At 39.6% G+C, this 16,045-nt stretch overlaps 1 protein-coding gene across 1 annotated transcript in view; it reads left to right on the top strand.

Annotated features, from left to right (window-relative positions):
• The first annotated feature begins 492 nt into the window (after positions 1-492).
• gbe1b (glucan (1,4-alpha-), branching enzyme 1b) overlaps positions 493-16,045 on the top strand; it is a 79,402-nt gene continuing 63,849 nt past the window's right edge. The window contains exons 1-2 of the mRNA XM_041045809.1: positions 493-677; positions 12,253-12,422. Of these exons, the coding sequence (XP_040901743.1) occupies positions 505-677; positions 12,253-12,422 (343 nt within the window). The 5' untranslated portion in view covers positions 493-504. The remainder of the gene's footprint in view (positions 678-12,252; positions 12,423-16,045) is intronic.

Below are 16,045 nucleotides of genomic sequence, written 5' to 3' on the forward strand. Positions count from 1 at the left end.
AGGAGTTGCCCTGGACCTGAAAAAGTTTGACCCGACAGTGGCACTAAAAAACAAAACAAAGGTCATTAGGTTACCAAAATCCTTAACCCTGCTTTAAGGGATATGAATATTCATACAAAATCCCATAGCAATGGTTTCTGAGATATGCTGCTGTGGACCAAACACCCTGCAATGCTTACACGTAAAATAAAGTTGCTTATGAGTTTCAAAGACACGTCTCTACGTGTGCATTACAACAGCTTCTCAGTAACAGACCCACAGCGGTACTCTTTGCAACAGCCTACAAAGCCGTGCCTGTGCAAGTGAGTGCGAGTCATCTTCCTCTGACGCGCCAGACGCTTCCTCCGCTGTCATCTTAAAGTTACACTGTATCTCAGCACCGCACGGCTCGGCTCTCTTATCTCTGACCCGCTGGAAACACAGCAGCCTGCGATGGGACGGGCTTGGCTGAAAGCAGCGTGATTCGCTGTTGTCTCCGGATACTAAAACCCCCGCACGCAGCACATGCCTCTCCTCTGTTCATGCCACTGTCACTGCGCAGCAGTCAGTGCTCGATTGGTTTCGTCTGAAGAAACCATGGCAGACCGAGAGGAGGATAATGTTACAATTCCTGAGTTCAGCTGCCTTCTCCAAATGGATCCCCATCTCAAAGTGTACGAGAAGGACTTCAGGAGGAGGTAAAACGCGGCTCAAAAGCGGTTTTTTGTCACGATCTGTCGTCAAAATCAGTCCCCGGTGAAGCGAGCAGAGGCCGGGCTTACACTGGCAGTCGTGTCTTGACATAAAATTACACAACAATCAAAAAAGCGATGCTTGCAACACACCAGAGTCACCTTCTGTATTCAGCGTTGACATTTTGAATGAGCAGAGGTCGTATGGAGCTGCGCTTCCCTCTCCTGCATAGCAGATAGCTTGCAGCTTCTCCAGCCTGCTTAATATAACAGCGTTTGTTCTGCTTATGCCAAAATTTAGATGAATGAAGCGATGCCAGAAAGTCTTTTGATCACACGAGACAAGTTACTGACAAAGGCAAGTCGTCACACAACTTCCTATGTTTGACAGTTGAAGGGTGGGAACGTGTTTGTCGGTCAGGTGACATCCACGCTGCGTCATGAGGTCAGCGCTTCGGCCTGAAACACTGTCTGACTCTCGCCTGTTGTTTAGGCAGCTGGAACCGGTGCATCACTCTGGTGATGTGGTCCAGCATCGCAAAAGAATTTTTCTTCTGCGGGCTTTGGTTCCAGTTTTCCCTCTTAACTCGGCCTGGTTGTTATCGAAGCATCAGTTGTCCTAAAATGTGTTTTAAAAATTGGATTAAAGTCCAGAATTGGACGCTTCCAGCCCAGAGCACATACTGTACAGTAGCTGATTGGTTTGCTTCTTGCAGTGTGAAAGGCTTTTGCAATATGAATAACCCCTCAGACATTAATTGACTTTATGCAGTGCTCATATGCTGCATGATTTTCCCCTTCAGCCTCGATTTGGCCTCCATACAAATTAATTATTGGGGTGGAAGCCTTAAGTAGCTGACGCTGTGTGTGTGGTAGTAGTGATTGTGCACTTCGTGTGGGTTAGTACATTTATTAATCTGGGATTATTTCCAACATAAATTTCACTCACATTTTCCTGCAGTTGCCAAAACTATAATAGTTGAAGGTTTCAAACCACGCAAGTAAATTCCGAGATTTTATCAGTTTGATTTCATCATCAAACTAGACTGTGCTTGCATGATGCATTTTCTTAACTTAGACATAAATTTATGGCAGTAATGGATAAACCAAAGTGGACAGTTCTGATAAATAATACAAAAGCCTTGTTGTCTCACTGGAAGATGTCTTAATAGCAACCTTTGAGATTTATGTTATTTTCAGTTAGAGCCATACAACCTCTAAATGAGCCAGAATCCTGCTTGTTATTGAAACTTTTCTTGGACTAGCATTGTCAGCTCACCAAATATATTCACATGCCATGTTTAAGTTTCAAATATACACACCCAGGAGAGATAAAACATTCAAAACCTTTTTAATAAAATCAGTTTTAATTAACTGAACTTGAATTTCATAAACATCAGTTTTTCTAATTAGTTAATTCAGCGACCCTTAGGCCTGTTTATTCCCTGACACTTTTTATCACCCAAAGGATGCCAAAATAACACAATGAAAATTTACTGGAAATCATAGTCAATCTTTGCTTATATAAACAAGTCTGTTTTAAATACAAATGTGCTTAAATGAGTGCAGCACCTTACACTGACCTTGAAATGAACCATGTGTCTCTCAGTGGTAAAAGCACTGGCCTCGTGTCTGCACTAATCTCCAAATGTAGATAGACCCTGCCTGTAAATTAACAGATTGTGCAGTCTCACACTTTATTTTTTTTAAACTTCACATTTCGGTTCTTGTGTTATTTAAATAGATGTTTGCTCTTCTTTAACCAGGTTAACAGACTGTACTAGAATGAAAGGACACTAAAAACAAAACAAAACACAATGCTCAAGTTAATAATAACACATAACCATAATCATTTATTTTTCTTTGAGCAGATCCCGTAGACTCGTTTATGGATTGAAGGCCATCTGGCTCACAAAATGACAGTGTAATTCTTCAGCTCTAATCCGCACCTCATGTCAAATTAACCTTACCTGCTGGATTAAAAAAAAAATGTGCATAATGTTTTTTACTTACAGGCCGACAGTGATAATGATCTACACCTCACATTGCTGCAGTACCTGCTCACTGTTGGCTCGTTTCTGAAATTAGGCCTTAAAGCTCTGCTTTGGGGCCATATAGTGTTATCCATTTTCATTACCCTGTCAGATCTCGTCTCTAATGTGGCAGGTAAGGGGCCACCTGCTTTGTATTTGAAACATGTGAGCAGGGCTCTAGCCTTCCGAGAGACGAGCGTGTCGCTTCCATCTCAGACACAGCTTGGGATTGCTAGGCTTCACCGAGCTCTAGACGTGTCTCAAACACCTGTCTCAATGATGAAAGTTGCACATAAATTATTTTACATATAGCTTTACTGCTGTGTGAAGGTTAATTCTTGGTAAGCCCCTGGTGTTCCAGTGCCCAGTGTCCAAACACCATATCATGAACACCGGCGTAGAAATCAAGAGCATTTTCAGGCTGTGGTGTCATGCTGAGTCTCCTCACTGAGCTGCTCAATACTAAGAATTCAGCTGGCTTATCAGGAGGAGACCTATGACCACCCAGACTGATTCTTTAGATTTCACCACCGTGTCATGGACTCAAGGCTGCACACATCACAGGTCTGTTGAACTTTGGTTCACACCAGATACACTCGGTATGCTCAGACAGTTAATATTATTTCAGCATAATATTCAAACCTGCCGTTATAATTAGTTATTCCGTGGCTGCAGGCAGCTCTTATTTTATTTTATCAGGATGCTAGTTTCAGATTGATTGTGAAAACAACCGTTGATGCCGCATGCAGGTTACAGTCCCTGTGAGCAGTGCTCTGTTGACATAGTTCATTATTTACCCTTCCTGTTGCGCAAGTATGCAGAAGTGCTGCTAGGATTTTGCAGCTCGTGGCACCATGTATCTCCTAAATTGGACCAAATGAAAGTAGGGAGCACTGGGACTGCTGCTTATTACAGCAAAGAGTTTTTGCAAAGATTTGAGTATGTCATCACAACTCATTTCAAAGTGAATATACTGCAGTAAGTCTGAGTCTCATGCTAGTGATGGTGATGCAATATATTTACGGCAAAAGTGATTATTGACTTTGAAGTGATAACTGCCAATGCTTGTGCTCTGACTGAAGAGTAACAAGCTAAAAAACAGGAATTAAAAATAAGTGGGAAGAAAAGACAGTGTACTGTTCCTTGGTTAGTAGAAATGATTAAAATGACTGGATTAGATTTGTGAAACAGTTTGCTGAATTATAATGCATGAAAGTTTTAGGTACTTTTTTTGCAGCATTTATTTTCCCATCACCTCGCTTGAGGGTCAACAAAGGGATGAGGTTAGCAGGGAATTTTAGCTTTCATCAATCAACCTCTCTGCAAATGTTCAGGTCCCTCTTCAGCCTCATTATTGCACTTAGTAAAAGACAGACATTAATGACATTATTTGAAAGTCACCTTGCTGCTGGGCTGTATGGAGGGCCTTTGGGCAAGCTGAGATCAGGACATTCAGGCGCTTTTTCCTTCTTCCTTTCTTCTTCTGCCTTCTGTCCTTCTTTCTTCAGGCTGATGCAGACTGTCCTGTTGCCTCTGTGCTTCAGCTGTCAACAACGTAACACAACAGACCTGAATGTTCACTCTAAATTTAGATACCCGATTGTCTAACACTGAGTATATGAAGAGGTTACAGAGTTCAGCTGCTCAGTGGGGATGGCTGAAGATTGTAAACTGTTACTGTAATTTAGTTGAGATATGATGTCAGAATAAAAGCCAGATGTTAACTTGAAAGGGTAGAGGATTTTTTTTTCTATTGTGAGAATCATTTCATATGGACTTACAATGTCTAAAACCCACCTTTAAAAGTTTTGGAGCTGTTTTTTTTTTCTCTCTGACCAAATGTACCTCACGCACACTCTGAGTCATCCTAAAATAGATAAGCCCTGCCTATCCTGTCTGTCAAATGCAGAGCTTCTCATTTGAACAGTGAGTCGTCAGAACAATTATTCTCATTTACTTGATTTTTCTGATTCATTTCACTGTTATAAATCAGCTGAAATGCATTTATTTGATTAACTGGTTTGCCCTGACGCTACAGCATTTTCTAATGGGAGCACTAAAAGGATTGTTGGAAATTTGTGAACAAGTATTGATCATCATTATCAAAGGACTGTACGGCTGACTTCCTTTGTAAATGTCTTATCCACCAAGTCATTTGCACATCACAACCTAATGGTCTGGATAATCCACATTATTGTCTAAAAAAGTTCTGTTAATAGCTTAAAATAAAGACATCCCAAAGATTCCTTTCACATGTGATAAAGATTAACTCAGCTCTGTAGAAATGGAAGCAAACAATCTATTTTTGGCCGAAGATAGACTGACAGCCAAATGAATTGGCTGAAACTGACTGGACTATATTCGGTGGACTTGTGTTGACCCAGAGAACTTTGGGTAAATCAGAAGTTTGTTGATACATAAAGTTTTATAGTGGAGAAAAAATGTGAATTGGAATTTTAGGTATTGGTTGTGCTAGATTTACTGTATTACCTGAAAGATACATCCACTGAGCAGGTTATTAGGAATACCTGTAAATCTGCTTATTCATTCAATTACCCAAAGAGTTGATCATGTGGCAGCAGTGCAGTGCATAAAAGCATACAGGTACAGGTCAGGAGGTTCAGTTAACGTTTACATAAAACATCAGAATGAGGAAAAAAAGTGATCTTTTACCGTGGCGTGATTGTTGGTGCCAGATGGGAGCGTTTCTGAATCTGCTGATCTCCTGGGATTTTCACACACGACAGTCTCTGGAGTTTAACTCAGAATGGTGGGCCGGGGGGGATCAAGTAAGCGTCAGTTCTCTTGGTGGAAATGCCTTGTTGATGAGAGAGGTTAGGAGAGAATGAACACACTGGTTTGAGCGGACAAAAAGGCTACGGTAACTCAAATAACTGCTCTTTACAACTGCGACGAACAGAAAAGCATCTCAGAATGCACAACACGTCAAACCTTGAGACAGACGGGCTATAACGACAGAAGACCACGTCAGGTTCCACTCATGTCAGCTAAGAACAGAAATATGAGAGTGCAGTGGGCACAGGCTCATTATAACTGGACAGTTGAAGACTGGAAAAACATAGCCTGGTCTGATAAATCCAGATTTCCACTGAGGCTGCAGATGGTGGGGTCAGAATTTGACGTCAAAAGCATGTTTGTTTGTAAATTTCTAATTTGTGAAATAGTACTAATGGTCTTGCCAGGTGTGGACAGAGCTTGGGTATCCAGCTTTAGTTGGACTTTTTGTCTCCAGATCATCCAGCCTGGATGTCATGTTGCTCTGCTTCTTAACCCACTCTAGCTCTGTCTCCCGCAGCATTTGCTTGACCTTATCTGCACTGTAAAAATTGTTACTTAGATCTCAAAAAAAATTAAGGCAAGATTTTCCAACTACTTTTTGCAAGTTTAGTGAACTTCTTGGTATTTTGAGTTGGTAAAAATCTGTATTATGTATTTTACTGTATGCTAAAAAATGAAGTAAAGTTTACAAGAAAAAGCAAAACATTTGAGTTTAACCATTGTGAGTTTAACCATTGTGACAAATAGCAGGATATTGACCACATCACACAATTAAAATAAGTAACATTTAAAAAAAATCAAAATTCTAATTCGGGCAAATTATTTCTGCAATCCACTTCAAAGAATTAGTTAGCATTGCCATAACTAAGGAACATAATATATTTACATGCCATAGCATAAGTAAGGAAAGAGTTATTCGTTTCCAACATTTATTACTGTAAGTTAAGTTTCTCCTTTATTAATCCCTCAAGCTGGGGAAATTACTCTCTGCATTTTATCCACACCAAGTGAACGAAACACACACAAGCATGCACATGCACTTGAGATGCTGGGGCAGGGGGCTGCCTAGTGAGGAGCCCTAGGCAGCAGGGGTCACGGAGGCGGTGGGGCGGGCGGGCGTCTCCTTCACCACCATCCGTTGTGCGTATCCATTGTGCTTGGTCGAGGAATCGAACCGGCCACCTTCTGCCACGACCGCCGCAAATGTTAATTTGTAAACATAAATGTTGTAAACATTTTAACATTAAAAATTACAGAAACTTCTGACCTCATCTTCAAGTGCAGCATAGAACACCTTCAAAGTACAATCTACACTGTATACTCTTAAAACATTAAATTAAAACACAGGGACACCTGACCACAGCATCTGACATGAAAGAACTGACTGCTGTTGCTGGCCTGCGTTAACTTGCTCAACAAATCTGAAGCAGCAGCAGCTCTCAGTTGAGGCTAGTAGCTCCTGAACACCTTCTCTACATACCATGCTCATGGACATATCTTTTTCTGCCATCAAATAGATTATTGGACTTTCTCTTGTTGTTTAACTTTTAGTATCAGTGGGCCAAAATTCTTATTAGTGGTCAACTGTTAATTATTAATATCAATAGTAACCCCCCATCCCCACAAACTCTGTTTTGGATACCTTAATTTCTCTAAATGACACATAACAGATAACAACAAACCTCTGAAACATTTACCTCAGTTCCACCAAGAGCTTAGCTACTCCATGAACTGCTCCTCTCGGTGGATCTGATGGTCTTCTGAAGAAGCAACACAGATGAAAGAAGAGTTTATTTATGAAAATATCAGGATAATTGATGTCACTGCAATTCAAAAGAAAAACTTTAATCTAGGGGTGCACCAAAAGGAAAATTCTTGGCCGAAACCGAAAACCGAAAATGAGGAAACCAAGGGCGAATACCGAAAACCGAAAGAAATTATTTAGCCAATTATTAGTACCATTGCATTTATGGCTATGATTGTGTACTAACCTCATTAACATTGCGATTACATAAATTATTATGAATGTTTCAAAGAATAAATCAGTTTAAACAAGACTGTAAAATTAAATATGTTCTCTCATTAAAACACAAAGTGTATATAAAGTGCATTTTAAAATTTTCGCTGTAGGACTACAACATAATAGTGCATCAAAACAAAGATTGCCATAGTCCATATGTTAACCGTAGGCCTTTAACAACAACAAATGCACCAAGAGTTGCAGCGCTTTAAGTTTTAAACTTCCTTGCATTTTCAAAAACGTCCGCCACAGACGGAGTGGGCGTGCTCGGAGGGATTTTCCTTTTCTGCGCTGCATTCATCTCATATTCAGCACAGCGGTCGAGAAATCGAGGATTTCAGGTGATAAATTAAACCCGACGTGGAGAAATTCTTTGCAGATGCACCCCCTCTTGAAATTTCGACAATACATGTTCACTGAAATCACTGAAATACGGCCACACCGCAGACATGTTGGCCTTTCCAGACACGCTCGTACTGGCCGCGGTTTCCGCTTGCGTCATCACAACATCCTGTTTCGGCCGTGTTGTTCCGGTGATAAAAGTCTTTCGGCCGAAAACCGAAAATGCACTTATGGGCCATTTTCGGCCGAAAAATTTCGGTGGCCGAATATTCGGTGCATCTACTACTTTAATCTTTTTACTTGAACAAATGGTTTCAAAATATTTCAATACATTTCAGACAAATATATCCACAGATTAAGTTAAGACATATGCAATTCATTTGCAACCAACAATTACTGCGAATATTTAATTTAATCATGTACTATATAGTAGTATGTAATTGTCATACGTTTTTGTGTAGCAGTCACATTTAAACCAATAGTCTCTGAAAAAGTATTTTCAATTAGCCCTTGTTTTTTGATGACACTGAGTGAGAAAGTACTCCATCACAAAAAAAATGACCTTCCTGCACAATATTAATAATCGCATGCTTAAGACTATTTAAGACCTTATTCAAAGCCGATATGCATGTGAAATTAAGAAAATCAAGCTGATCTTCATCTCTACATCTCTACTTTCACTGTCAGTGTAAATGTTCTCTGTCTGCCTTCTAAAATCCAGGTATTGCTGCCACAGTAAGAATGGCCGATTAATTAAAACGTTGGACTCGTTAAACGAATAAGAGGACAATGTTTTGTTTTGTTTTTTAAAGTCCGCAAATTAAGTAGAAACAGTATTTGGCAATATATCTCACATATGCCTATCCTACGTTAACGTTAGCGACAGAATTTAACGTTAATGTTAGACCTTCCATGAGGCCTCGTGGCGCCTGCATAATTGGCAAACTAATTACTGGATGACACCGGGCGACGCTTTTGCATTTTATAGTGCAATACATGCGTGCTCATTCAGCTAAAACCGAACTTTAAGCGATGTAAATAGTTACTTACATGTGTTGCGCGTTGTATGTAGCCCTCAAAGACTCCACACAAACCCGAAAAAATGGCACTGGTCCGGTACAGGTGACAACTGCTGCATGTGGGCGGCTCGTGACCTCCTCGTGACCCGGACGTGACGTTTTACTTTGGACATAAACCCTTAAATGAGTGAGATGTGAAGTTCAGTAAAATCAATTTTATGATAAATAATAATAAGTTACCAAAACATTCACACTTTTACTCATGTGTAACTTAAATTAATTTAAAAAGAAAAGGGAATTAATTTATTGGAGGAAATATACTTTTTAAAATAAATTCCTATAGACAGCCCCATTGAAGGACTTTTTACAGTGTGTGGGCCTGAGGAGGGGATATCTTCTCCTCCTGCTTCTGCAGATGATTGATCTTCTGCTGCTCCTCACTAAGCTTCAGAGCTGAAGTCAAGTTTCTCCCACTGTTTCTGAGCCTCAATTCTCTTATTCTGGAGAGTGTCCCCCAGCTGGTCTGCTTTCATGAGCACCCCCTGAGCCTCAGTTTTCCCACTGATGAGAATCTTTACTGACCCACCTTCTCAAGCACCTCCTGAACCTTAGCTTTGATGAAACTGATTAGTTTTCTCTTGTGCCTTCTGAGCCTTGGTCTTTTAGGAGAGCTTTCTCCAAAGGTCCCACTTTCTCCAATACCTTCTTAATCTGAATCACAACTTTTGGACATGAAGACATTTTCCAATGCTACAGACAAGAAGTCTGTAGCATTATGAGCTTACAACTTCTACTCAGTTAAGTTTGAGAAGAAGCAGAAATTTGTCTGACACTAAACTGATTCAGTTATTTAACAGGAGGTTGATGTCTGTCACTTACAGTGTTGCTGTGTGCAATAATATCTATGAGAATAATATCTCAGTTGTGTCATATGATATTTTCTTACCAAAACCAAGCGATAAGAGAGCCAGGACTGTAATCTGTGACTCCCATCTACAAACTCCTGCTGTTCTATTATCACTGAATAGGGGACAGGACAAAACTCTTTTGTAATTTCTGCCTACAGGAATTATTAGTGTTTCTTGTCATGTACTACCTGACAGTGAGTAACAGCGTTTCTTAGTGAAACTCTAAAATTGCTTTGTTCAATCTCTTCTTTCATAAAACTCAGTCATGTATTGGGCTCATAACTGATCTTTTAATGTTGTGTACTTCTTAAAGCTGCTATGAGCAACATTTTTTATATCATAACGACTGTGATTGTGTGACACTCTAAAATGCACATATTTCAGTCTTTTGTGTTGTACATCTGTTGGCTGTAGTTTGTAGCTGTAGGCAGTTACAATCTGAATACATGAGCAGGCCAAATTGCCTTCACTAGCTTAAATACCTCATAACAGAACAGAATAGAGTTTTATTTGCCATTTGCACAGATACATTGCAGCACATGTGCATTGGAATTATAACCTACAAAGAGATGAGTTGAAAGACAGGAAGACAACAGTAATTTGCATTTAACTGAACTCCAGTTCTGCTATTTCAACACTGACTTGATTTTATTATTCAGGCCTCGTGCTGGAGAAAAAAGGTTTGCCGTATGTGATGAAATGGTCACACTCTGAGGCTCTGCTCTTTGCAGCGTGATGTGAAAGTGTTTTACGGCCAAATGTTTCCCACGGATACTATGTGCAGTCTCATGTTAGATGTTGTAGTAACTGTAGATGTGGACGCAGTGCAAGAGTAGAGGAAAGAAAGAGCGACAACCTCATCAGAACTTGTAGATGAGGGTAAACAACAGCATGGATGCTCGCAGACATTGTCTGATTATCAATAATAGGAAAGTAAATCAAAGTTTTGATTTTGCTCATAGCTTCAACTGTGTTAATGACATTCTGTAATGATCTGTGTCTTAGTAGGCACAATTCATTTGAGATATGTGGCTTGATTTCGGCTCCTTGCTGTAATCTCAAGTGGAAACAGACACAAGAGGTGTGCAGTCAACACTGCATCCACACAGGATTTTGGCTCACTATCCCCTATGGTCCACCCCCCCTGGAACTCATTTGTTATAATCATAGCCATGACTTTCATGCCTATTAATACTGTGGGAGTGCAGAGCTGCCCTTAAGTGAATCCTCCCGTTGTCCTCTCTTTTAGCATATTGTTGAAATGGTGACAAAGTGGCAAAGGAGACATGTGGCAGCATTGGTTGGACATTAAAGGTTTACATTTGGCAAGAACTGTCTGTATCCACTACGTTCAACACAGGGAGCAGCTGCTGAGAAATCGCGCTGTTACTTCAGCCCATCATCACTAGCCCCAGGGCATTCACAGGCCAGTCTGAGCTTGGCTTCAGGGCTATTGGGGAGAGAGTGCACTTAACTCAGCTGGCTGAAAGAGGCTTTCTGTACCAGGGGGAATCTGATATGGACACCAGCTGGCTGCAGGAACTTAAGTGAGATAAATTGCAAAGTAGTTAGTCTATCCTTCCCAGTTGAAGGTAACAGACTGAGGTTTATCTCTCAGGATATGCCTGTGGTCACAAATTCTTGAGGGAATGAGACAGGTTTGCATCCTGAGGTGGGACCTCAAAGAGATAACGTTTGCATGGGAACATTGAGACACTGCACTGTGCACTGCTACACATGTTCTGTGGTATTTTAGAAAAGTTGTAAATATGTGCAAACAAACAAGATTTTCAAACCTACATGCAGTAAACAAATATTTAAACTGTTAAATTTGTAATGATAGCATTGCTAGCAAATACCGACTAACATCTTCATACTCAGTAATTTTAACTCAATGTGTATGTATGTCAGCATGTTGTGCTGCCATTGAACTTACCAGAATAGAAAAACAATATCACTATCATTTCCACTGTATTATCAGAGTATTGCAGCCATTGTTTGGAAATGAAGGCATGGATAATTAATCTAAAATTAAAATAAAAAGCAACAGCCAAGATCAGGTTTCATGTCAATAACTGAATCAAATCCTCAAATCCTGGATTCAATATATTTACAGCAACAAACAGAGAGAAAGGTGGAGAAACACATTATCTGAGTTGGTATTGTTATTTCGCTAACACCCCGACCTGAATGCATGAAGTGAATGAATGAAAGGATGTTCTTGGGAGGGTTGTCAAAAAGCATTCTGGGAAATGGAGAAGAATGCCAACTGAGGTAGAAGCAGAGGAGACAGCTTGATGCAACAGGAATACACACACACACAGAAATCATCAGCTGAAATCTATTCACTATCCCTGAGATAATATATAACATTGAATGTATCTAACAGATTATGTGTCCAGTGGTGGATTTTCCACTGAATTCATACAGTTTTGTGTATGTGTTCCCTGTGGTTTGAAGGTATGAGCTGCTACAGAAGCAGCTTATACAGCTGGAAGAGGCAGAGGGAGGCTTTGACCAGTTCACACGCAGCTACAACACCTTTGGTGTACAGCGAAGGCCTGACAACAGTCTGTTCTTTAAGGAGTGGGCTCCGGCTGCAGAGGCCCTCTTCCTCACCGGTGACTTCAGTAAGTAGCCCGAGGAGAACTGTCAGCTCCTGAGCAACATGACACCAGTATGATTTCCAGGTTGTTTCTTCAAAGCTTCCTTTTTTTTTTTTTTTGCTGCTGGTTAAAGGTGCTGCTGCTCTTACTACTGTGGATATAAGCAATTTGAAATTAAAGCTAAAAGTTGGAGTTATAACCTTGTTTTTTTTTCTTTTTTTTTTGGCTATCAACTTATTTGCACAAAAGATTGAGTCTTTTGTGCTATGAAATCTTCATTTCTTTGTGGTACAGCAGGCGTCCTCATTATGTTTTAAAGAAGCATGTAGCAGGCTGATAGATGAAGGTGTTCTTCATTACAGTTCTACAATAGCAATCAATTTGCAATAATACATAGAATTACTAAAAAGGAAATGACATTTTAATATAAAGTTACATACTCTGTTGGGACAGAAGGGAAGGAGAGATTTCAGTGCAAACACAAAGGTTGCATATCTTCATGGTGCATTAAATAAGAAATTTGACATTTCTGCACTCTTGAACACAAAAGGGCCAACAATTAAGAAAAAGAACAGCGGGTTGTGGTACAAGGGTAGAAGGCCTTTTGATCAGCCAACCGGGGAGTAGGAAATGTGGAAAATATTGATTACACGGGATAAACTTGCATACTGAAGGGGGTGCTTTTGAATGTGGGAGTGTTTGTTAATATTTTAGTAGCTGGTTATTTCATCATTGCCTGCAAAGTTGTTGAAAGAGTGCAACCTCTGTGTTTGCACTGAAATCTCTTTCCCCTCCAGTCCCAACTCTGAAAGTAATTTCAGGTTAATAGTCTTTTGAGTGCTATTTTCGGTTAATGTGAGCTGTGAAAATGCAGCAATATTATTTATTTTTATCATTAACAAGATTAAATGAGACTTGCTTTCATCCATCAAATAGATATTAAAGGTAATACAAGCATTCAGTGTCATTTTCTTTCTTTTTTCTATCTTTTTTTCTGTCCTTTGTCAAATTTATTAATGCATTGAGATCTATCACACATGCCAGGAGCAATATATTACTGTTACTGGACAAATACAAAATATAAATTGTAGTAATAGAAAAAAAAATAACAAAGGGAAAGATTTCAGATCTGTGCACATAACTCAACCGCAACCAATGTGAACTGACACCCTGCAGGTGATGATAAAGGAAAGCAAATGCTAATTTGGGCTGAAAACCGGTTACAGATCGTCCAAACCATGGAATGGTATGCCTCTGAGTTGATCAATTCCTTTTACTGATGCTGGCATGTTTTTCTGACAGTTGTGCATTGCAAAACAGTAAAGCGAAACTTATGCGTACACTGCTGGAAACTTGCAACAAGAAGGAGTCATGGTGGAGAGGAAGAAACCGTCCAAAGTGTGGCTTTAAGAAAAAGATGACAGCAGTGCTAGTTACAATTCCCATACCCACGTAAACTGTACTTGGGTGTCCTGTCCAGGTAGATAAAATCACTCGATTTCAACTTAGAAAGATCTTACATTAGAAAGCCTTATTTCATTCTTTTCAAGCTAACTTTTTAAATGCTTGGCTACACACCTGTTTGCATTTTTTTTTTTACTGTGCTGCAGTAACTGAGTAGGGACTACAGGCTTCTCTGTGCGCAGCCGCTGAGCTTAAGTCTACTGATATCCTGCATGTGAGTCATTTCGGTGATATCTGTAAATTGGAGCTACAGAAAATAACCTGGTTACACTCTACCCCTCCAAACTGCATGAGTCTCTACATGCATATCGGTCACACACTGTGCCACCCACCACCACAAGTAAATTCTCAACCTGTGGGAAGCGCTGTAATGTCTGTAAAATGGTCATTTCAAAACACCAGCAAGGTGCTGAAACATCTGTCTACGCAACATGGGCTTAAATTCAAGGATTGCCATGTATTTGACACTCTACGCACGAGTGACACTGCTTCCCATCCAAGCACAGAGGGAAAAATAGTCTATGTCATTATAATATTAGCGCTTTACTGGCAGGCTTAGCACATTTCTCTTCTTTGACTAAGAAAACCAAAATAAAGACCAATCCTGTAGAAATACTCTCTCATTTCATCCATGTTAGGTGATGACAGACAGACTGTGGCTACAGTTACATCTCAGGCTAAGGCATGTTCAGACTCAGAGGTAATAAATCAGTTGCATGGATGCTGAAAACCTGTATAGGGCTTTACTTTTTTCCACACAGAAAACTGATCAAGAATCAATAAAGAATGGGACTGATAAGCTGAATCGATTATTGCATCGGTGTCAATAAAATCTTATCAGTTCCCATTGCTGATGCTAATAGAAATATCCTCAATCTGTGTGCAGAACCAGAGATTTGTCAGTTTGTTTATTATCCCTACACATATTTTGTGCTAGTTAGTTCTGTTGCTGCCATTCCCTCTTTCCATATTATTCCTGTTCCTTTTTTAATTATCTTCCCAGGACCTTGGGCAGCAGCTCAATTCCAACTTTCAATTCTGTGAGAGATTATATTTTGACACAGCTCAGTCATATTATTTGATTTCAATTTCATAGTAAATGTGGAAACAGCCCAGCAGCCCTAGTCATGAATATGGTGCAGGTTGGATGCATAATGCACTGTATTTTTTTCAGAGGAGTTTAGCGTAGGAAAATAAATAAATAGTGAAAAAAATATGACTTGGCCTGCCTGTGAAAAGTGCTGGTGTTGTGCCCGGTCACTTCTGGAACATCTCCTGTGATTCATTTTCTATCATGTCGTTGTTTTTGCTCATGAATAGCAAGCAGATATGGATTACTGAATATAAACAACGCCTTAAATTGACATGCCAAGGTGGTCACTTTATAATAAATGTTTTGTGTTGTAATATATTCCTGTCAGTCAATGACAGTTGGCAATGTGGTATCAGCAGGTTATGAATGTAATGCCTCTTTGTTGCTCACTCAGAAATATAATTCAATGAGCAGTGAAGTGGTATTTTATCAGTTTTTTCTTTTAGGTGCTACTGCTTTACTCACTGTTGCAAAAAGTCACAGGATACAGGAGAGCAGTGAAGAGTACAAAAACAACAAGGAAGAATTATGTAAGAGGTTTTCAAATTCTGTGAAGGGTGAGTGTAGAAGTCAGAAAAATAAAGAGGCCCTGTGGCCACATGGGGATTTTGAAATAGAGCAAAAAGCCACAGTGGTGAGTATCAGCTACAAGCTGTTGTTAGCACAAGGCAAAGTGGCAGCACACGGCTGTAATAAGGAAGAATGCAACTGTTAATTGTTTTATTTGCAGTCAGAAATAATTAAAGCCCCTGTGGTTGGAGTTTAACGTTTCTGACTCTGGCGACTCCTAGTATTAAAATCAAAAAAGACTTAAAGCTACAATCTATATCTATGATAACAATAAAAAAAATTATTCACAGGCCTTTAATAAAAATAATATGTATAACTCAGTTTTTTTCCTACTCATAGTAATATGAGCCTCGTTTTGGTCAGCATAGCATATTAAGGCTAATTTTCACTTTGGCAGTGCAAAATGGAAGCAAGAGAGTCATTTTAGAACAATGATTTTTTTCAACCCGAGGGTCAAGATATTTATTTTTATAAGATATCCATTTATTTAAAATTATGTATTTTTTTCAGACTTTTCCCT

The sequence above is a fragment of the Toxotes jaculatrix genome, chromosome 9 (assembly GCF_017976425.1).
Source record: "Toxotes jaculatrix isolate fToxJac2 chromosome 9, fToxJac2.pri, whole genome shotgun sequence".
NCBI classification, from domain to species: Eukaryota; Metazoa; Chordata; class Actinopteri; family Toxotidae; genus Toxotes; species Toxotes jaculatrix.